The sequence below is a fragment of the Bos taurus genome, chromosome 19 (genome assembly GCF_002263795.3).
Source record: "Bos taurus isolate L1 Dominette 01449 registration number 42190680 breed Hereford chromosome 19, ARS-UCD2.0, whole genome shotgun sequence".
Classification (NCBI taxonomy): domain Eukaryota; kingdom Metazoa; phylum Chordata; class Mammalia; order Artiodactyla; family Bovidae; genus Bos; species Bos taurus.
In genome coordinates this window covers 26236580-26260405 of record NC_037346.1, presented here as the reverse complement: position 1 = coordinate 26260405, position 23826 = coordinate 26236580, and the positions used below count along the sequence as shown (strand labels likewise).

The window sequence follows — 23826 nt, the reverse complement described above, 5'->3', positions numbered from 1 at the left end:
GTCGCAAAGAGTCGGACACGACTGAGCGACTTCACTCACTCACTTAGTCTTTGAGCTTTCTTTAATCTTTTTTAAAAAGATGTTTTATTATTTTTATTTTTCATGGTTATTGACTACATTTCCCCCCACTGTACATTTCATACCCATCACCCATTTACTTTGCAACTGGAAGTTTGTACCTCTTAATCTTTCTCATCTATTTCTTTCCTTCCCTCACCCTTTCTTCAGCCTTTTTGGTCTTCTTTGCTTTCTGGCTCAAAATACACCCCAGGCTCATATTCTACTTTCCCTGCCCTGGAATCATTCATTTCTCCAATTTCTCCAAATGTTCCTCCCCCCCAACCCCACCCCCGTCACCCCCCTGTTCCTGCCGCTTAGTTCCAGTGATTGAACCCATGCTCCCTGCAGTGGAAAGATGGAGTCTTGTCCACTGGACTGCCAGGGAATTCCCGAGGGGGATAGTGTTTAGAAACCAAGAACTGGATGTTAGATATGTTCATTGCTATGAGAGTATCATTGCTTCTAAGATCTTTCAGTTGACTGAGAAAAAATCATGAACTCTTTAAAAAACATATACATTTAAAAATTCTAATATTAATTCAAATTCAACAAATACTACTAGATTTTTGTCCTTCTATATTTGTATATTATTTCTCACATGGTCAGAACCCTGGTTCTCAATAAAATCAATATATTTGTGCATTTGCTCTGTCCTGTAACATATCTAAATAGTTTGAGGACTTCTCTTAATAGTGATTTTTGTTAGTCTGTGGTTTATCATTTCCTTTTGTGAAAAAATGAATACATACAGAAACACTTTCAGAATAGCAAAATAAAGGTCTCTGAAAATCTAGTTTTCCATAAAAGCAACAAAAATGCAGGCAAAAAAGGTCAAAGCCAACTTTTTCAGAACTCTGGAAATTAACCACAGGCTTGCTAAAAGTCAAGAAGGATTTATTCAAGAAAAACTGCTAAAACTCAGTAAGGACAAAAAACTTTCTGACATTTTAATTTACTCTATTCTCCTTCCCTTCTCCTTAGCTTTGTGGTAGACATGAAGCTAGCAGCTATGAAAACAAGCAGCCTAGAAGGCCCTGGAGGGGATGGAGTAGGTTTGAATCTCCCTGCAAAATCCCCAGCTCAGAGAACTGCCACTATTTGGTCTGTCTGGTAGCTCTCTAAGAATCTCCACTCTTAGGGCTTGTTTTCATTAGAACTGACTCAGAGCTCACTCATTGCAAACAGCCCTATCCCCAGGGGAAAGTCAGTTGTAATTGTTTAATGTCACTGCTGCCAGAAGTGGTAATACCAGTTGGGACTAACAAGAGGCTGACCAAAAACTTGAAAAGGAAATCTGGGGAATGAGATGCCCATAAAGGATTTTGATCACATCTGACTTATTCTTAGAACCTTAGAAGGACATATGCTTGTGTAGGGCTGTGCATATGTCTAAGAAAGATCCAAGAGGTCTCAGTCTCTCACTTCTGGCCAGCCCTGAGGCTTTGCACAAGCAGGAAGTTAAGGATAAGGCAGAGTTATAAACTGCCTACTGGAGCATTGAAGTCATGACCGAATACACACAAAGAGCCCCTCGGCAATGGCTGGGACTCTTTGTCTAATTATTAGCTGATTGTTAAAATAATTGAGTAGAGACTTCAGTGACTGTGTAGACCCCAAATGCAGACTTCATAGAATTAGCCCAGGAGAATCATTAAACACACTAACCAAAACAGTGTCAACAACAAACTGGAACAACAACAAATCCTGGGAAACTGGGAGTATGATTTCCAGAGCCACCACATTATATTTTCAGGAAAAAAATTATGATTCATAATGAGGCATCATTCATGTCTGGACATAAAAGAATGGCCTGTATATAGGGGGAAAAAGGATCAGTCAACAGGAGCCGTCCCTATGGAAGTCCAGACATTAGACTTATTAGATAAAGACTTTCCAAATAACTATAGGAAACTATATCTGGGACTTCCCTGGTGGTCAGGTGGTCAGGTGGTTAAGACTCCATGCTCCCAATGCAGGGGACATTGGTTTGATCCCTGGTTAGGGAACTAAGATCCCATATACTGCATGGTTCAGCCAAAAAAAAAAAGGGAAACCATACCTAAAACACTAAAGGATGAGAACAATGCTGTACCAAACAGAGACTATCAATAAAGAAATGGAAATTATAAAAAGGGACTAAGTAAAAATTTAGGAGTCGAAAGTATAATATCTGAAATGAAAAATTCACTAGAGGGGCTAAACAGAAGATTTGAACTGGAAGGAAGAAACAGCACACTTGAAAATAGGTCATTTGAGATCATACAGTCTGAGAAACAAAAAGAATTTCTTTTGAATGAAGAAAAATGAACAGAGTCTCCCTTCTCCAGGGGATCTTCCCAGCCCAGGTATCGAACCTGGGTCTCCCATTGCAGGTGGATTCTTTATCAGCTGAGCCACCAGGGAAGCCCAAGAGACCTGTGGGACACACCTTGTTAAGCATACTAACATATGAATAATGGGAGTCCCAGAAGGAGAAGGAGATGAGAGAGAAAAAGAATATTTAAAGAAATAATAGCAGAAAGCTTCCTTAATTTGATGAAAAACATTAATTTGCACATTCAGGAAGCTCAGCTAATTCCGTATGAAAAGCTCAAGTGATACATACTTAGCTCCATCAGTGTCAAACTGTTGAAGACAAAAATCAAACAGCAAATCTTGAAAACAGCAAGTGAAAAGTGACTCATCACATAACATAAAATAATAACATTAACAGTTGGCTTCTCATCAGAAACCATAGAGACCTAAAGGCAGAGGGATGACATATTTAAAGTGCTGAAGGAAAAAGGTTGTCAACAAGCATTTCCATATCCAGCAAAATTATCCTTCAGAAATGAAGGAGAAATTAAGACATTCCCATATAAACAAAGACCAACAGAGTTCATTGCTGGCAGACTTGTTCTACAAACAATACTAAAGGGAGTCTTCAGGCTGAAAGACTCAAAGTCACACAAAGAAATAAAGAATAGCAATAAACATATGAAAAGATGTTCAACATTATTAGCTTTCAGGGAAATGTACTCCAAACCTGAATGATATATCATTTCATACTTGCTAGGATAGCTAAAATTAAAAAAAAAAAACACAAAACACCAGCAAGTGTTGGCAATGAGGTAGGGAATTTGGAACCTTCATTGCTGATAGAACTATTAAACGGTGTGGCCATTTTGGAAAACAGTTTGGTAGTTCCTCAAAATTCTAGAGATAGAGTGACCATATGAGCCATCAGCTCACAGTTGGATAGACAAATGAAATGAAAACATGGGCCACACAACTTATATATGTATATTACAGAAGTGTTGTATGGAAATATCCCTCAGCTGATGAATGGGTAAACAAAATGTAGTATATACATACAGTGCAGTATTATTTGGCCACAAAAAGAAACCAAATATTGATACATGCTATAATATGGATGAATCTTGAAAATGTTATGCTTAGTGAACAAAGCTAGACACAAAAGATAGCATGCTGTATGATTACTTTTATATCAAATGTCCATAAGTCCATATTCATGGAAAATAGATGAATGGCTATCCATAACTTCAGGAAAAGGTCAGTTTTTATTCCAATCCCAAAGAAAGGCAATGCCAAAGAATGCTCAAACTACCACACAATTGCACTCATCTCACACGCTAGTAGAGTAATGCTCAAAATTCTCCAAGCCAGGCTTCAACAGTACGTAAACCAGGAACTTCCAGATGTTCAAGCTGGTTTTAGAAAAGGCAGAGGAACCAGAGATCAAATTGCCAACATCCTCTGGATCATAGAAAAAGCAAGAGAGTTCCAGAAAAACATCTATTTCTGCTTTATTGACTATGCCAATGCCTTTGACTGTGTGGATCACAATAAACTGTGGAAAATTCTGAAAGAGATGGGAATACCAGACCACCTGACCTGCCTCTTGAGAAATTTGTATGCAGGTCAGGAAGCAACAGTTAGAACTGGACGTGGAACAACAGACTGGTTCCAAATAGGAAAAGGAGTACGTCAAGGCTGTATATTGTCGCCCTGCTTATTTAACTTACATGCAGTGTACATCATGAGAAACGCTGAACTGGAAGAAGCACAAGCTGGAATCAAGATTGCCAGGAGAAATATCAATAACCTCAGATATGCAGATGACACCACCCTTATGGCAGAAAGTGAAGAGGAACTAAAGAGCCTATTAATGAAAGTGAAAGAGGAGAGTGAAAAAGTTGGCTTAAAGCTCAACATTCAGAAAACTAAGATCATGGCATCTGGTCTCATCACTTCATGGCAAATAGATGGGGAAACAGTGGCTGGACTCCAAAATCACTGCAGATGGTGACTGCAAGCCATGAAATTAAAAGACACTTACTCCTTGGATGGAAAGTTATGACCAACCTAGACAGCATATTAAAAAGCAGAAACATTACTTTGTCAACAAAGGTCCGTCTAGTCAAGCCTATGGTTTTTTCCAGTGGTCATGCATGGATGTCAGAGTTGGACTATAAACAAAGCTGAACGCCAAAGAATTCAAAAGTGTGGTGTTGGAGAAGACTCTTGAGAGTCCCTTGGACTGCAAGGAGATCCAACCAGTCCATCCTAAAGGAGATCAGTCCTGGGTGTTCATTGGTAGGACTGATTTTGAAGCTGAAACTCCAATACTTTGGCCGCCTGATGTGAAGAGCTGACTCATTTGAAAAGACCCTGATGCTGGGAAAGATTGAGGGCGGGAGGAGAGGGGGACGACAGAGGATGAGATGGTTGGATGGCATCACCGACTCAATGGACATGGGTTTGGGTGGACTCCGGGAGTTGGTGATGGACAGGGAGGCCTGGCGTGCTGCGGTTCATGGGGTCACAAAGAGTCGGACATGACTGAGCGACTGAACTGAACTGAACTGAACTGCAGGAAAAGGGGGATAGGGAGTGACTACAATAAGTAAAGGGTTTCTTTTGGTGTTAATAAAAATGTTCTAAAATTGATTGTGGTCATGACTGCATATCTTCATGAACATACTAAAAATCATGAAATGTATACCTTAGAAGGGTGAATTTTACATTATATGAATTCTATCTCAATAGAGCTGTACTAAAAATTAAGAAATATAGACAGTATAGGCTTATTTCCCTACTTTTTTCTTAACAAAATGTAGCATACTATATATACTTAAAAAATTTTTTTTTGAATTGGAGGATGATTGATTTACAATGTTGTGCTCGTTTCTGCCATACAACAATGTGAGTCAGCCATAAGTATACATATATCCCCCTCTCTCTTGAGCCTCCTTCCCACCACATAACATACAATATATACTTTTGATCCATTTAACAATATAGGCATTCTTTTCATACTAGTACTTAGAAATATTCATTCTCTTTTTAAAGACTATTTTTAATATATACTTTTATTTACTTATTTTATTTGGATGTGCTGGGTCTTAGTTGTGACATATGGGCTCTGGTTTTCTGACCAGAGATGAAACCCAGACCCCCTACAATGGTATTGCAGTCTTACCCACTGAACCACCAGGGAAGTCCTATTTCATTCTCTTTTATGGCTATGTAGTACTCAGTTGTATAGCTGCACTATCTTTAATTCAGCAAGTTTCCTATGTAGCATTTGGTTTGTTTTTAATGTTTTGATATTAAAATAATGTCACAATTAATAACTTTGTGCATTTGTTGTTTTATTTTTTGCAGATGTATCCCCAGGGTAACTTCTTTTAAAAGAGATTACTGAATCAAGAGGTAAATGCCTGTGAACATAAAGTTTTGTTAAATATTATCAAATTTTCCCTCCATAGAATTTGTTCCATTTTGTTCTTTAAACAGCAATGTAAGACAATGTATTTGCCTCACACAGCTTCACTAAAAGGGTAGGTTGTCAATCGCTTGAATTTTTGTCAGTCAATGATAAACAGTATCTCTGGTTGCATTCTGAATTCTACTTTGAGTGAAGTTGATATGTGTAAAGAACTTAGTCTTTTTTAATGAACCGCCATGTCCTTTTGCCCATTTTTTCTATCAGGCTTTTGGTCTTGTTTTTCTAGATTTTTACAGAGTTCTTTATATATCTTAGCTACTGACTATAAATATCATGTAAACTGGTGATTCTTAAACCATATGTCCATGCCTGTGCTCCAAATTTGTATATCTAACCATCTACTTTTTTTCCCCCTCAACTATCTACTTGACACTTGCACTCAGAAACCCAAGAAACATCTTACATGTACTATGGCAAAAACAGAACCTTATATTACCCCCCTCAGCAAATCCTCTCCTCAATAAATAAATAACTCAACCCCCAATACCCATTTTTCTGTATCTCCTCTGATATAATTCTGGACCAAGCCCCCATCATTTGTCTTTCTGAACATGGTAGCACTTCCTAACTGTCCTCCCTACTTCCATCTTTATCTCTCTCCTCCCTCATAATCCACATTCCCAAGTAGTGGCCAGGATGATCTCTTTTGAAAGTGTAAATTAGAGCTTCCCTAGTGGCTCAGTGGTAAAGAATCTGCCTGCCAATGTAGGAGACACAGGTTTGATCCCTGATCCAGGAAGATCCCACATGCCTCGGAGCAATTAAGCCCGTGTGCCATAGCTACCGAGCCTGTGCTCTAGAGCCTGGGAGCCACAAGTGCTGAGCTGACATGTTGCAGCTTCTGAAGCCCCACACCACAGAGCCTGTGCTCAGCAACAAGAGAAGCCACTGAAATGAGAAGCCCGCACACTGCAACAAAGAGTAACCCTAACTCATGCCACTAGACAAAAGCCCTCGCAGAAATGAAGATCCAGCACAGCCATAAATAAATATATAATTTTTAAAAAAAGTGTAAATCAAATCCTGTAGCTTTTCTCTTTAAAACTTTCCAGTGGCTCCCATAATGGAAGGAATGTGTGTGTGCTCAGTCACTCAGTCATGTCTGACTCTTTGTGGCCCCGTGGCCTGTAGCCCATCAGGATCCTCTGCCCATGGAATTTTCCAGGCAAGAATACTGGAGTGGTTTGCATTTCCTACTCCAGGAGATCTTCCTGACCCAGGAATTAACCCCAAGTCTCTTGCATCTCCTGCATTGGCAGGCAGATTCTTTACCACTGTGTCATGTGGGAAGCCCCAGTAGAAGGAATAAAATAGAATAAAATTTAATCGTTCTTGTGGCTTCAGTTTCTGACAGGATTTGACCTTCTTACCTCTCTAGGAGTCTCCCACCCCTCTGGCCTTCATTCACCCTGCTCCACTCATTGTGGCTTTCTTTTATCTCTTGAACATTTCAAGTTAGTTATATTTGTAAAACTTTTATACATTTCTCCTTTTTTTGCATGAATATTCTTCCCTTTCACGTCTTCCTATGGCTGCCTCCATCTTTCCATTCAGGTCTCCACCAAAATAGCCTCACGCTCTATTCCTCTAGTTAGTTCTATTCGAAGCTTCTTCCCAAACCAGTTGGTGCTATGGATATTTCAGTTACATAAGCAACCAAATTCCATCTTTTTAAAAACCTATTTGAGGTTTCTTTTTCCCCCTCTTGCAACAAAAAATGTCTAGTATATTTAATATTAATATATTTATATTAATATAATATATTAATTATAAATATTAATATATTTATAGAAACTTATCAACAATTAAAGTAGGGAAAGAATGATTTGAGGACAGTTGCCTATTTATCTGAAAAAATTAAGTTAGATCCCCTACTTTACATGTGTGTGCATGCTAAGTCACTCAGTTGTGTCAGACTCTCTGTGATCCTATGGACCATAGCCTGCCAGGCTCCTCTGTCCATGGGATTCTCCAGGCAAGAATACTGGAGTTGGTTGCCATGTACTTTTCCACCCCTGCCTCATTCCATATGAAAAATAATTCCAAGTAGATTAAAAATCCAAACATGAAAAACTAAAATTATAATATTGGGGAAATACTGGGAAAACTATTGAGAATACATGTATGAATTTGGAAGTGAGAAAAGCCTTCTTGGACAAGATGAAAAATCCAGGAGCTATGAAAAGATATAAAAGCTGACAATTAAAATGTAAAACTTCTGTGATTTCTCTGGTGATCCAGTGGCTGAGACTCTGCGCTCCTAATTCAGGGGGGCCCAGGTTTGACCCCTGGTCAGGGAACTAGATCATACATGCTGCAACTTAAAAAAAAAAGGATCCTACATGTTGTGATAAAGATCGAAGATCCAGAGTGTCACAGCTAAGAACTCGCACAGCCAAATAAATAAATATTTTTAAAAATAAAAAATGTAAAACTTCTGTAAGTAAATAACACTATTAGTGTTATTAAAATGAAAAGACAAATAACAAACTAGAAGAAAATACACTATATATAAGATACCAACAGTTACTATCCAGAATACCTAGGAACACCTACAAATCAATAATAAAAGACAAATAGCTTCATTTATATAAAGTTCATTGTATGAACTTTATATAACTTTATATAAATTTATTTTTATCTGCTGTATGCAAACAGCAGATAAAAATAAACATGAAAAGGTTTCTACTCTCACTGATATTCAGGGAAATGCTTATTGTCCACCGGATTTTTTTGTCCATCAGATTAGCAGACATAAAGAAGACTGACAAAAGCCAATATTGGTAAGGAGGTACAGAAACAAATACGTGCATGCTGCTGCTGCTGCTAAGTCGCTTCAGTTGTGTCCGACTCTGTGCGACCCCATAGACGGCAGCCCACCAGGCTTTGCCGTCCTTGGGATTCTCCAGGCAAGAACACTGGAGTGGGTTGCCATTTCCTTCTCCAATGCATGAAAGTGAAAAGTGAAAGCGAAGTCACTCAGTCGCGTCCGACCCTCAGCGACCCCACTGTTGTTATATTATTGATGTGATACTTTTTGTTAACATTCATTAAATGAAAAAGTGTTCATGATTTTTGATCTAGTAATTCTAAGGGGGTAGATAAATCTTCTGAAAAATCACTCATATAAGTGCCTAGATAGGTATGCATGTTCCTTGCAGTGTTGCTTGTAAGTAATGAAAAAGTGTCAGTAACCTAACCATTTACCAAGATGGAAAACTACAAGAGAGTTAAAAAGAATGAAGTAAAGCCATAGGCATTGACCATACCGTTGAGGAAAAACACAAGTTCAGAGTAAATGTACAATATGATCTTATCTATGTGAGGAAGATAAAACAGAGGCACGTGTTTCAGCATGTTCATAGATGCATAAAAAAGTGTCTGAAAGGATTCATACAAAGCTGGTAACAACAGTAGTTTGCCCTGGAGAGAGGTATGGGATTGTGTGTGTATTGGGGGGAGGAGAGGTTGAGGAAGTATTTTTGCTTTCTCTATATATTTAAAAAATTAAAACTAGAATTTTAGCCAAATAATCTGAAAAAATAAACAAGTACTTAAAATAAGTGTAACTTGGGCTTCCCTGGTGGCTCAGTGGTAAAGAATCCACCTGTCAATGCAAGAGACATGGGTTTGATCCCTGATTCAGGAAGATACCATGTGCCTCGGAGCAAATAAGGCCATCCATCACAACTATTTCTAGAGCCCAGGAGCTGCAACTACTGGACTCATGGGTTTCAGTTACTGAAGCCCGAACACCTAGAGAGACTAGCTCCCGTTCACTGCAACTAGAGAAGCCTGCACAGCAAGGAAGACCCAGCACAGTCAAAAATAAGTAAATAAATAAAATTATTTTAAAAAGAAGGGTAACTTTCGGAGATACCATTTAAACTTCTAAACACGAATTCAGTTGATAATGGCACTAAAGTGTTGGGGTATTTGCTGATACCCGATAGACATGGTTAGTCAGCATTGACAGCAAAAAGCATATACTCTGGGGTGAGACAGATTTGGATTTGAATTCTAGTTCTTCCGTTTACTGTGTGACATGGACAAGTCATTTAACCTCTCTGAGTTCTGGGATAACAGAATCTACTCCTAAGAGCTGTTACCAGGTAATATCTCTAGCATATAGTAGCAGGTGCTCAGCTAAGTGGTGTTATTATTAATAATGGTTAGAATTATGGTTTGTAATCCAATGAGAAGTGAGAAGCAGGTGAAAGGTGATCAAATAGCATTGATGTGGATGGTTTACAGAAAACTTACAAGGGGAAAGCATACATGTGAAACACTTCCATCCTGCACAGAAGTTGCCTTTATTGAAGATCAGAGAAGTATGGTGTCATAAGCCTACTCTTTGGTTCCTTCCTGCCCTAGAGAATCTGGATCCTAGAGAGAGAGAACCCCAACACTTCTGAGTACTGTCAGCTGGTTGCCAAGTTGGGACACCTCATCTCAGAGCCGTACCTGTACTTGCAGAAACCGTACTTGCAGAAACCGGAGGACTCTGACATGGAAAATTCGGAGAATTTTGACATGGGATTTATCCAGCAAAGTTTGGTTTATCTGCTTTGTGTCTACTGTATACCTTCTGGAATGCTATGAGAAGTAAAATAAAGTAATACATGAGAAACTGCATGTATGCTCAGTTGCATCCGACTCTTTGTGACCCCATGGACTGTCCCCCCTTCAGGGGGATTTTTCAGGCAAGAATGCTGGAATGGGTTGCCATTTCCTTCTCCAGAGGATCTTCTGATCCAGGGCTCAAACCTGCATCTCCTGCATTGGGAGGTGAATTCTTTACCACTGAGCAACCAGGGAAACCTAGAAAACTTTTAAATGCAGCAAACTTATTGCCTTTAGTATTGCAGAACCTTGAGGCTGAAAAGGACTGTAAAGATGGTCTAGTCTAATCCCACCAATGTAGTAGGAATCCTCCTGTAAGCATCTCTGACCAGCTGCTAGACAGCTCTACTTGCACACTTACAATGACAGGGACTCCTTCCCTGAAAAGTAGCCCCTTCTCTCTCTAGTTAGCTCTGAGAAAAAGTTCTTCTTCAGGTTGGGTTGAAGCCTATCTTGCTGCAGTTTCTGGGCATGCAGCATGCTTGTACACATTGACTTCCACCATTTGAAGACAGCCTTCACAGCTCAAGTCACTCCCCACCTCTCCCCCACTAGAGTACTTTTGCCTGCTATTTCCATCAGGAAATAATTTTCAGATTCTTCATTCCCTGGGACTCCGCCCACTCCAGCTGGTTAGTGTCCCCTTGCAAACAATGGTGTGCAGAACAAACATAGTCAGCACTGCTGATGTGACCTAATCAGGGCAAAGTGCAGAACAGGCATCACCTCCTGTGATTTACACACTGTGACTCTATTTTTTTTTTTTTCCCAATTGTGAATTCTACCAAGAGTCTCTGTGACTCTGTTCATGAAGCACAGAATCAATACTTTCTAGCAGTTGCATCAAGTTGGCTCATTTTAAGCTTGTATTTGGCAAATACTCCTAAGTCTTTCTCATCTGAACATCACCTTCCCAGATTTATAATTAGTTTAGGTGAACCCAGTTTAAGGAATATCACATTGCCAGCACGGTAGAAGGTGGGCTTTTAGACACCATCCTTTATCCCGTGTCCTTCCCTTCCTGGTTCAGGAAACACTGTCATGACTTCTGTGAAAGTCCTTCTCTTCCCATCTTTATAGTTTACCAACTTTGTATGGATGAGGTTTAGTTTTGCCTGTTTTGAAATTTTATATAAATGGACTCACTCTGTATGTATTATTCTACAACTTCTTTCAGAATTATGTTTGTGCAATTCATCTATATTGACTATGTAGCTGTTGTGTGTTCATTATTATTGCTGTAGAGTATTCCATCTTATGAATATTTTAAAATAGCTATTCTGTTGATGAATTCTTGGGCTTTTATTTATTTTATTATAAGCTATGTCACCTTAGATATTCTGTATCTACTCTGGCACATGTGCTATGTAATTGATAAGTAATTATTACATGTGTTTAAATCTTATCTCCCAATTTCTTTCAAAATATAAGAATCATGTCTTTACAAGTTAACAAAGGCTTTGAGCATACACTAGTTTTCTTTAAAATGTATGCCTGGGGGTGGAATTGCTGGGTGTTAGGATTTACCTAAAAATATGAAAATGTACATAACCCATGCATGCTCCTAATGTGATTTCCAAATTGCTTTTTCAACCACCTCCTTTGTGTGGGGTGCTCTATGTGTTTAGATCAGCAGTCTAATCCTTTTTCAGCGACCTTGACCTTGGGGGCCTGGCTTCAAGGCCCAGATTATCAATGGCAATAAACATACCTCTTACTCACTAGAAGAGTTCCTTCTGTAGAGGGTATCAGCATCTGCTATCTTTATGGTCCCTGCCTTGAATTAGTCATCACCAGAGAGAAGCTGCACTGGGCTGTCTTATCCTGGACAAAGGTCTTCATGTCCAGCATGGATCTGCAGGAGAGTCATTTAACAGGGGATTGGGGAAGCCACTCTGCTTGCTCTCTCAAAGGCATACCAGTCATTCGAAGATACTAACTGCTCAAAAGACTCAAGTCTGTATATAGGCCCTTCTCTAATGTTAGCAGAATTTGGCGCAAAAGTACAAACTGATGCAACATGTCTACCTAAATTATTTAAAATTATAAATCACTCCAACTGTTCACATGCTCTATTCTATTTCGACAAATATACATCTTTAATGCCATGGAAGACCAGGTTCAAATTTAGGATCCCCGGACTCCTCAGATTTATGTGCTTAACTGAGGTGGTGGTGGGAGCACTTGCCACGGCCCACCTGCCCTCTTTTTCCATCTCTGTCCTGCACTAGGCATCTGTGTACTGCTGCTGCTGCTAAGTCTTGCGTCAGTCATGTCCGACTCTGTGCGACCCCATAGATGGCAGCCCACCAGGCTCCTCTGTCCCTGGGATTCTCCAGGCAAGAACACTGGAGTGGGTTGCCATTTCCTTTTCCAATGCATGAAAGTGAAAAGTGAAAGTGAAGTCGCTCAGTCGTGTCCGACTCTTAGCAACCCCATGGACTGTAGCCCACCAGGCACCTCCGTCCATGTCCATGGGATTTTCCAGGTATTGCCTTCTCCAGGCATCTGTGTACACAGAAGCTCAAATGTCTGAGTGACATGCCCCTCCCCCAAGCACAGCTGCCCCTTAGCCACTTCTAGGGGTCCCCAGACTCTACCTTAGAGAACATGGCCTGGAGAAGAGCCCCAGTCATTTGGGGAGGGAATTCAGGGGTCACAAGTTCCAAGAACTTGGTCCTGAAAGAGAAGCACAGACGCCAGGTGGGCATGGTCCCTGGACATTATGTAAGGAATGCGCTCAGAGCTAGGGCAGAGGTGCACCTCTAATGTGTGTACCTATGCCCAGGTGTAAGGGCGATATTGTCTGCCTACCATCTTCGTGGGTGCAAGAACTGTGTCTGGCTGTATCCCCATCACCTCTCATGATGCGTGGCACTGAAAAGTCATAGCGCACATAGGTGCGTGATGGAAAGCACCTAAGAAACAGTTCCGCACACTTCATTTAAACTTTTAGTAGCCATTATATAGGCAAAGGCTGTGAGGTTTAAAGAGGTTAAGTGACTCGCCCAAGGTCACATAGCTAGAAGAGGTAGAGGCTGGATTTCCACTAATTTCACGATCTAGCCTCCTCTCTTGCCCTTCTTTTTGTATTTATTTTTTCCTCGCCTCTATTCTGGGGCGGATGGCTGGGAGCTTCCCCTGAACAAGGCCTGGCCTTTCCCGCCGCAGCTCTCCTCCTGTTCCCCCTCCCCCTCCTCATCTATTCAGCCGCCTCCTCCCCCACCACGCCCCCCGCCCTTCCTCCAGCCTCCGCCTCGCGCTGCGTGCCCCTCCCTTCGCGAAGCCCCTCCCCTCCCCTCAGGGCGACGTCACGTGCCGCCCCATCCCCCCGCGCCTGCGCACTGCTTATTTCCCGCTGTCAGGATGAGGAGGCGGAGGTCGGCGCTCCGGTCCGTCTCTGCCCGCGGCTGTGGCGGCGCCGGCGGCTTCAGCCTTAGCGGTTCCTCCCTGGGCGGCGGCGGCGGCGGCTCGGTCGACGCCTCCTCCGCCAGCTGAGCCCGTGGGAGCCCGGGACGCCGCTTCCCCGCCCATCCCTGCTCTCCGAGGCCGGCCGCCCGGCCATGGCGCAGCCGGGCCCGGCTCCTCAGCCTGACGGTGAGGCGCCCACCATGGCAGGCGCGGCGGGCGCGGCCTGCCCGGCGCCGGCGTCGCGAGGGGACCTGCGGGTGGCGGGAAGGGCGCGCATAGGCCCCGGAGGTGACCCCGCCGGGCGGAGGCGGGAGCGCGCGGGGTCCGGCGCTGGCTGCACGCGAGGGCGGTGCGAGGGCCCGGACGGCCGTCTCTGGCAAGGGGGCGGGAGGTGCCGGCGTTGTGGCCGTGGCTGGGGTGGGGGCGGAGTGAGGGGGGTGCGGGTGAGCTGGGGAGCGTTGAGAGGGAGCTGCTCTGGGTAGCGGTGGGACCGGCACGTGGGTTCTGCCCGTGAGGAGGATGGAAATCAGGAACATGTGCTATATTCGTTAAAAGAAAAAGAAATTGCTTAGGTAGTGGTGATGTGCCCTCCCCATGCCCCGCCTCCGTCCATGTCACTGAACGCTTTGAGCTCAGTTTTGTGGCATGAAACTAACTGGCTCGGATCAGAAACTGGTTTTAGTAGGGTTCCTTGAGAGGCGTCTTGGCTTAATGGTTAAGTGCTGGGGCCTGGGCGTCTAAAGCACCTGGAGCCTTCACCAACAAGCACTATGCAGTTTTCTTAGCCTCTTTGAACTTGAGTGTTCTCATGAGAAGAGATTCATTCGTGCCTTTATTTTTTGTCTATAAGGGAGGTAACGTGACTTTACATAAAGTGATTAGTATTAAGGCGGTATTTGGGAATGCTGAAGTCGAGGCAGAAACGTGTCTTTTATAGCACTTCCATCCATGGAAGGAGAAAGAGCCCTATCCTAAATAGTCCCAGGTGGTTGTCAGGCCTTCCCGACCTCTGGGAAGTTGGCTAAGCCCTGCTTCAGAGAGTGACCACATGGTTCCAGGTGTTACTGTTTTGTGCCTGGTCCTTGGCAAGGTACTGTTGTATCTGGGAGTGAGAGTTCTTTCAGGTGTATTTCTATAATCAGCGTGTGTGCTTAGCACCTTTAAGTGTGAGTGGAATGTTGGGATTTGGCAACTGGCACATAGTTGGTGCTTAAAAACTTGCCTTTGCCTAGGGTTGTCTCTTAAGATAATATTTCACGGAAACCTGATTCTTTGATCGCCTTTGAGGAACGTGAAACAATGTTACCAGATTTTACTGCTAACTTCTTTCTTGGAGTGTACTCTAAAGCCTGTTTGCCTCTAGGTTTAGGTTTTAGCTGCCTGAGGAGAGATGTCTAGCACCCACACACCTGGAGTTGCCTGAAACTCTGGATGCTGTTTCTGTTTCAGTAGATGGGAGGCATTCTCTGGTGGCCTGTTGGAGGAAACGAGTTTTCAGGCTACCTTTTAATCCTCACCTTTTGCATGTGGTGTCAGGGAAGAAAACGTTGCGCTTCTACAAACACCTCTTTGTTATTGCAGACAGAGGCAGAGTCGAGGGAGCCCCACTGGCTTCTGGTTCTGATCTGGAGTGGTAGGTATGCTTAGCTGGCGGCTGCCTTCTCTTGAGTTGCATGGAAACAAACGTCTAGGGCGGCTCAGGTGACATGACAGTCCGGAATCAAAATTCCCTCCCTCTTTCTAGATGTGAAATGGTCTTCCTTGTAAATAGGGAGAAGTGACTAAGCACTTGAAAGAGGCTAGGAAAAATTAGCTTCAAGAAATCATGATTTATTCCCTGTTTTTTCCCTGTTTATTCCCTGTTTTTCAAATCCTGTGACTATGGGATGAGATTTAGTTTGCATGGATTGCAGTCTTTTCAATTAGTATAGTAAATGAGCAGCCACGGCTACTGTTAACAAAAGGAGAGAGAATTCGGTGTATTTGAGTGATTTGTGTCTGTGTCTTCTTAGAAATTCATCTTGGGGGATTTAATTTTTCTCTTTTGCTGAACTTAATATAGACCACTACTTAACACTTTAGTTTTAAGCACACTTGAATTTCCTAGCCCTGCTGTTATTAAAACATTGAAGAATTCTTTTGCGTTAAACTGACAGTAAAAGGTAACTTTTGCTTTTTGACTTTAATCTAGCTTTTATTCCTTTTTATTTTTTTCTTTGACCGCGCTGCACGGCTCATAGGATCTTAGTTCCCTGGCCAGGGATTGAACCCAGGCCCTCGGCAGTGAGAGCACAGAGTCCTAACCACTGGACTGCCAGGGAATTCTCAGGTATCCCATTTTAGAAGCAGTTTTAATTTACGTTGATGTTGTTTTCTTTTCTTTCTTTGACATATCTTTTATTTTTCATGGAGATGTTGTAGGTTAAAAAAAGAACTGATTTGTGTGTAAAATCTATAGGTTAAAGTGTAATAATTTTCTTGTTTGGTCGCTAAGTCATGTCCAACTCTTGTAACCGCTTGGACTGCATCATGCCAGGCTCCTCTGTCCTCCAGTATCTCCCAGAATTTGCTTAAGTTCATGTCCATTGAGTCAGTGAGGCTATCTAACTATCTCATCCTCTGTTGTCCCCTTCTCCTTCTACCCTCAATCTTTCCCGACATCAGAGTCTTTTCCAGTGAGTCGGCTCTTTGAATGCTGTGGCCAAAGTATTGGAGTTTCAGCATCAGTCCTGCCAGTGAATATTCATGGTTGATTTCCTTTAGGTTTGACTGATTTGATTTCCTTGCAGTCCAAGTCCTTATTTTGTAAGTTTTTTAAAAACTGTTTTTTGGATTGTGCACCTTAGTTTACTCATTTAGAGCGAAGGTAACTTTAATAGTCAAATTTCAGCTGATTATTTTATCTTGAGAATTCAAAGAGTATATATAATGTAAACTATTTCAAACTGTAATATTTTAAAATCTAAGTTAAACTCTTAGAAGCATTTGCTCTGATTTTACTTCATTTCTTATTTAAAAGCACTATATTCTAAATTCCTTCCATTAAAAAAGGATGGCTATTAAGTATGCCTTCTCTCATCTCTGAGAGGAAACCAGTACTTGACTGGTTTCTGTAAATTTGACTGGTTTCTATAAACTTCTGTACTTGACTTTTTTCTATAAATTTCATAGACTTTTCCCCCTGAAATGGACATGATTTACATACATAGGTGTGCAACTTGTCTATTTCACTTGTAAATGATAACTATACTTATTATATACTTGTAAATGGTTATGTGCCTATAAATGCGCTATAGACACTGCATGCATTATCTCAGGGAATCTTGAGGTTAGTGAAGTGGATACTATTATAATATTGTTCCTGTTTTATTGATGAGGAAACTGAAGCACAGAGAAGTTAAAAAGTGCCTAGAATTGCCTAGCTAGGAAGTGAGGGGAGCCAGGATTCAAATCCAGGTTATCTGATGCCAGAGCCCCCTGATCTGTTTACTAGATCGTGGGCTACTTTCCAGTTGATTGCTACAGATGTGCCTCATTCTTTTTAAAGAATGTTGTCATATAACATGTACCAAATAAACATGATTTATTTGCCTCTATCTTTATTGGTAGATAAGTAGATTGCTTTCAATTTTTCCATTTTATAAGTAGTTCTGGTCTAGATATTTTTGGACATACTTTTCAGGTACTTCTGTAAGACTACTAAATTAAAGGGCATGAGCTCTGAGTGATTTAAATTTTAATAGCTATTGCTAGCTTACTCTCAAAAAGTATCAATTTACATACCTGCCAATAATATATGAGAAGGTAGATTTCCCCTACACTCTTATAAACCCTGGATAATGTCAGTTGTTTTAAAATTGTATCTTCTGATAGACCCCCCCAAAAAAATCTACAGTTAATAAATGTTTGTGTGCCTAGTCTAGGCAGAGCTCTAGGAAATAAAATGATGAAAAAAACCCAGTCCTTGTTCCTAAGTAGTGAAGCAGAAGGCTGTTAGTTAATCCCACAGACAAGTGTAAAACTGTTAACAAATGTGAGTGTGTACTACTTGCCAGGCGCAATTCTAGATATTTGGAATATATCAGTGGACCACACAGATAATAAAAAGCCCTGCCCTGGCATGGGAGAAACAGATATTAAACAACAAACGTCAGCAAATCATATGGATTGTTAGGTGATAAGTGCTATGGAAAAAGAAAAAAAATGAAACAGAGTAAAAGGAGGCGGGGTAGGCTGGTTTTAAATAGAGTGGTCAGAGTAAGCTTGTTGAGAATGTGACATTTGACCAAAGACTTGAAGGTGATAGAAGAGCTAATATGTGGATATCTGAAGGAAGAGTATTCCAGACAGAGGGGTCAATTTTTGCGAATGCCTTAGTGAAGGAATGTGTCTGTTACGTTTGAGGGATGGCATGAAGGTCAGTGTGGCTAGAATGAAATGATTGGGTGGGTGGTAGGATGTGGGAGAGGAAGGGAGAAGTGAGCAGTAAAATAAGAGGTGAAAGGTCACAGGTATTATAGGGCCCTAGAGCATTTTGTAAAGATTGACTTTCACTGTGGGGAATCATTGACAGTGTTTTGAGCTGAGGAATGGTATGATCTGACTTACATTTAAGAAAAAAAACAACCCCAAACCCAATCACTCTGGTTGCTAGATTGGCAACAGAGTTAAGGCAGGCAAGGGAGGTGTGATTAGTACTATAGATCATCTGAAATTTATTTATTTTTAAACTTAACAGATAAAGTTTAATATAAAGAATTATTAACTAAATAGATATTCCTTCTCCAGGAAATCTTCCTAGCCCAAGAATCGAACTGGGGTCTCCTGCATTGCAGGCGGATTCTTTACCATTTAAGCCCACATAAGAGATTACTTAAGGGAAAAAGAACAGCCTGAAGAATACAGGAATAGTAGAGATAGCGATCAGCTGTGGTCTCTAGGGCTAAGGGAGAGCACCCAAGGAAGAAACACATCTTCAAGAGGCTGCTCCCAGAGATCCAGACTTGGTTGGAGTAGGTGCACCTGTGGTCCTCTGAAGGGCAGAGCTCCCTGGAAAGCTGCTTTCTGGCCTGCTGGGGGAACCTGCCTGAATCTGGAATTCATATTTGATGTGACATAGGGCTCTAACTTAATTTTTCTTCCAAGGTGTTGGTGATGGACAGTGAGGCCTGGTGCATTGCAGTCCATAGGGTCGCAAAGTCGGATAGGACTGAGCGACTGAACTGAAGGTGTTAAATCTAGTTGTTTTAACACCATTTTATTCAATAATACATATATTTGGTTTATTATTACTTGATAAAGCTGCCAACCACTAAACTTGATCTGAAACACAAAATCCCTGAGGTTAACCTCTCACAGTCTTAACTACTTCAGAGTGCCTACATGCAGTAGCCTGGGGTTGTATAATAATCCTTTAATTGTATGTCTTACCTGATTATGCAGTGGATGGAATTGCCTTTGAATCTTAAGGACTCTGATTTTGGTTTTTATTTAGTGAAATTTGATGTGTTGTTCTTGTATAGTCATTAAATTGGGTTTAGTCTTCATAGGAGTATTTTGTAAACAATTGTTCTCTTTTGTGTAGTATTCTGCATAGTTCCGATTTCAGGAATTTTATGATATAGTGGAGGAATGAACCTTAGGAACAGTAATGTGAAATGAGGAGGTGCCTAGTGTTAGTACATTGTTCTTCTCTGGAACACAAGGGAAACAACTACAAGTAAAAGAACAGGGAAGGCTGGGTTGGAAGGTGACTTTGTTCAGTTTTTCTCATTAGAGACTAATGGACGAGTCAAAATCAATCTTATTTTCTTTTCCACACAGAAAAGGTCTAGATATTTAAAGAGCTTGCTTCCATCTTGGCAGTTCCTCATATGAGGGTTCTGTACCCTCTCCATTCTTCGTCATTTCCTCTGCTTGGCTAGCCAGATGTTCCAGTACCATGTAGCTAGTTAGTGCTTTTCCTAAAATGGTGGCCCTAAAATTTCAGAATATTCCAGACATGGAGTCCATGTGACTTATGCATTGAACATCTAAGATACTCTTTTGATTAAAACTCTCAACTCTGTTTAATGTGTGGTAACATTCCCTCAAATTTGTTTTGTTTCTCTGTATCGTATTAGTTCATAATAAAATAAAAGCTGTGGTTTATTGAACTGTTACATGCCTTGCTCTGTGCTGTGTGTTTTTTAAATGACTACTTTTTCAATATTCACTATAGACCAGATACCATGCTAGACACTGGGGATACAGATATTGTTACAGGTTTTAATAAATCAGTAGACACTATTTTTTAGAGTAGTTTTAGTTTCACAGCAAAACTGAATGGAAAGTACAAATTGAACAGAAAGTACAAGGAGCCAGAAGTTTCCTTGTACCCCCTCCCCATTTCCCCACCATCAGCATTCCACAGCATTCCACCAGTGTAGGAAGTTTGTAAGTAATTGATGAACCTGCACCTCATTATCAGCCCAAGTCCATTTACATTATTCACTCTTAGTGTTGTACATTCTGTGGGTTTGTTTCCCTGCCTAGGAAATCCCCTGAGTTCTACCTACTCATCTGTCTTTTCCCCTAGATCCTTGGCAAACACTGATCTTTTTACTGTTTCCATGGTTTCTGCCTTTTCTAGAATGTTATATAGTTGGAATCATACAGTTATGTGGCCTTTTCAGATTGCTTCTTTCATTTAGTAATACACATTTAAGGTTTCCTCATGTCTTTTTGTGGTTTGGTAGCCCATTTCTTCTTCCTTTTTTTTTTAAGGACTGATTAATATTCCATTTTCCGGATGTACCAGTTATTGAAGGACGTCATGATTGCTTCCAAGTTTTGACAGTTACCAATAAAACTTCTGTAAAGCAGGTTTTTGTGCGGATGTAAGTTTTCCACTCATTTGGCTAAATATTAAGGAGTGTGATTGCAGGATCATATGGGAAGAGTATGTTGAAGTGGGTGTACCATTTTGCATTCCCACCAGCCATAAATGAGAATTCTTGTTCCACTTTTTCCAGCATTTGTTCAGCAAGTGTCTGTTTTGGATTTTAGCCATTCTAGTAGATGTGTGGTGGTATCTTTAATTGTTTTAATTTGCAGTTACTGAAAAACACATGATGTTGAACTTACTACTGTTTGTATATCTTCTTTCGTGAGGTGTCTGTTCAGAATTTTTGCATAACTTTTAATGAGATTGTTAATTTTCTTATTGTTTAGCTTTAAGAGGGCTTTGTATATTTTGGATCACAGGACTTTATCAGATATGTCTTTTGCAAGTATTTTCTCCAGATCTGTGGCTTGTCTTATTCCCTTGGCAACGTCTTTCACAAGCAGAAGTTTTAAATTTAATGAAACCCAACTTATAATTATTTCTTTCATGGATCGTACATTTGGTGCTATATCTAAAAAGTCATTGTCGTCTAGATTTTCCCCTATGTTTTGCTCCAGGAGTTTTATAGTTTTGCATTTTACATTTAGGTCTGTGACTCACTTTGACTTATTTTTTGTGAAGGCTGTAAGGTCTATATCTAAATCCTTTTTTCTTTATTTTTGCATGTGGATATTCAGTTGTTCCAGCACCATCATTTGTTGAAAAGGCTGTTGTTTCTTCATTGAATTGCCTTTTCTTTGTCACAGATCAGTCATCTATATTTGTGAGAATCTATCTACTTCTAGGCTCACTGTTTCTGTTCCATTTATGTATTTGCTTGTTCTTTCATGTTGTTCAGCCACTCAGTTGTGTCCAACTCTTTGAGACCCCATGGACTGTAGCATGCCAGGCTTCCCTGACCTTCATCATCTCACAGAGTTTGCTCAAACTCATATCCATTGAGTCAGTGATGCCATCCAACCATCTATCTCATCCTCTGTTGTCCCCTTCTTCTCCTGCTTTCTATCTTTCCCAGCATCAGGGTTTTTTCAATGGAGTCAGTTCTTCGCATCAGGTGGCCAGAGTATTGGAACTTGAGCTTCAGCAGCAGTCCTTCCAATGAATATTCAGGGTTGATATCCTTTAGGATTGACTGGTTGGATCTTCTTGCTGTCCAAGGTACTTTCAAAGGTCTTTTCCCTCACCGTAGTTCGAAAGCATCAATTTTTTGGTGTTCAGCCTTTTTTATTGTCCAGCTCTCACATCTGAACATGACTACTGGAAAAACCATAGCTTTGACTATACAGACCTTTGTAGGCAAAGTAATGTCTCTGTTTTTTAATACACTGTCTAGGTTTGTTACAGCTTTTCTTCCAAGGAGCAAGTGTCTTTTAATTTCATGGCTATGGTCACTGTCCACAGTGATTTTGGAACTTATAGTCTGTCACTGTTTCCATTGTTTACCCATGTTTTTCATGAAGTGATGGGACCAGATGCCACGACCTTCATTTTTTGAATGTTGTTTTAAGCTACGGTTTTCACTCTCCTCTTTCACCTTTATCAAGAGGCCCTTTAATTCCTCTTCACTTTCTACCGTAAGGGTGGTGTCATCTACATATCTGAGGTTATTGATATTTCTCCGTCTTGATTCCAGCTTGTGCTTCATCCAGCCCAGTATTTTGTATGATGTACTATGCATATAAGTTAAATAAGCAGGGTGACAGTATACAGCCTTGACATACTCCTTTCCTAATTTTGAACCAGTCTGTTCAATGTTGGGTTCTAACCATTGCCTCTTGACCTGCATAAAGGTTTTGCAAAAGGCAGCTAAGGTGGTCTGGTATTCCCATCTCTTTAAGAATTTTCCAGTTTGTTGTGGTCTGCACATTCAAAGGCTTTAGCCTAGTCAATGAAGCAGATGTATATATTTTTCTGGAGTTCTGTAGCTTTTTCTGTGATCCAGCAGATATTCATAATTTGATCTCTGATTCCTCTGCCTTTTGTAAATCCTTTTGTACATCTGGAAGTCCTCAGTTCACATGCTGTTGAAGCCTAACTTGAAGGATTTGAGCGTTACTTTGCTAGCATGTGAAATCAGTGCAGTTGTGCAGTAGTTTGAACATTCTTTTTGGCATTACCCTTCTTTGGGATTGGAATAAAAACTGAACTTTTCCAGTCCTGTGGCCACTGCTGAGTTTTCCAAATTTGCAGGCATATTGAGGGCAGCACTTTAACAGCATCATCTTTTAGGATTTGAAATAGCTTAGCTGGAATTCCATCACCTCCACTAGCTTTAGTCATAGTGATTTTTCCTAAGGCCTACTTGACTTCACACTCCAGGATGTCTGGCTCTATGTGAGTGATCACACCATCATGGTTATCTGGGTCATTAAGATCTTTTTTTGTGTAGTTCTTCTCTGTATTCTTGCCACCTCTTCTTAATATCTTATGCGTCTGTTAGGTCCATACCGTTTCTGTCCTTTATTGTGCCTATCTTTGTGTGTATGTGATTTTAAATTTCTTAAAAATATTTTTTTGCATCAGAAATAAAAATGCTTGTAAAAATTTATAAATGTATAATATGAATGGAAAAGTCCATATAAGCTCATAAACTTGCCTCTCACAGATAAACACTGTTAAAGATCTGCTATATATTTTTCTGTTTTTTTAAAAAGAAATGTATATTCTGATGATTTAAAAGTGGAGTCACGGTGTATATGCTTTTCTCAACTCTCTTTTTCTTTACTTTGTTTTTGATATAGATAATGTTACTATTTTTGAAATAGATCACTTTTGTGGCTGCATAATATAGCTGCTGCAGTCCATGGGGTTCAAAAAGTCAGACAGGACTGGGCAACTGAACAACAATATAGATGCACTGTAATTTTTTAAAGTAAGTCCTCATTGATAAATATTCATGCCATTACAATAAAACTTCAGCGAATATCCTTGTACCTGTCTTCACACCCTCACGTGAGGATTTTTGTGTCACAAATTGCTTGAACCAAAATTACTGAGTCAAAGGATGAATGTTTAAAAAGTTAATGGTTAATGTCAAATTCTCTTTCAGAAAGGT

At 40.6% G+C, this 23826-nt stretch overlaps 1 protein-coding gene, 1 long non-coding RNA gene and 1 other non-coding gene across 7 annotated transcripts in view; 2 read left to right on the top strand and 1 right to left on the bottom strand.

The window, feature by feature from the left end:
• LOC101904050 (uncharacterized) overlaps positions 1-12195 on the top strand; it is a 70308-nt gene extending 58113 nt beyond the window's left edge. For both annotated transcript variants that reach the window (XR_009491592.1, XR_009491593.1), the window contains 2 exons: positions 5728-5775; positions 10226-12195. This is a non-coding gene — a long non-coding RNA (uncharacterized lncRNA). The remainder of the gene's footprint in view (positions 1-5727; positions 5776-10225) is intronic.
• A 1620-nt stretch (positions 12196-13815) lies between these two features.
• Positions 13816-23826, top strand: part of RABEP1 (rabaptin, RAB GTPase binding effector protein 1) — a 96730-nt gene continuing 86719 nt past the window's right edge. For 3 of the 4 annotated variants that reach the window (XM_005220197.5, XM_010815899.4, XM_059877805.1), the window contains exon 1: positions 13816-14071. In XM_005220197.5, the coding sequence (XP_005220254.1) occupies positions 14038-14071 (34 nt within the window). In that variant the 5' untranslated portion in view covers positions 13816-14037. The remainder of the gene's footprint in view (positions 14072-23826) is intronic. The other variant, NM_001193161.3, reaches the window with a different exon arrangement.
• On the bottom strand, positions 16134-16206 carry TRNAE-CUC (transfer RNA glutamic acid (anticodon CUC)). Its single transcript has one exon. It is a non-coding gene; the product is annotated as a tRNA-Glu (tRNA).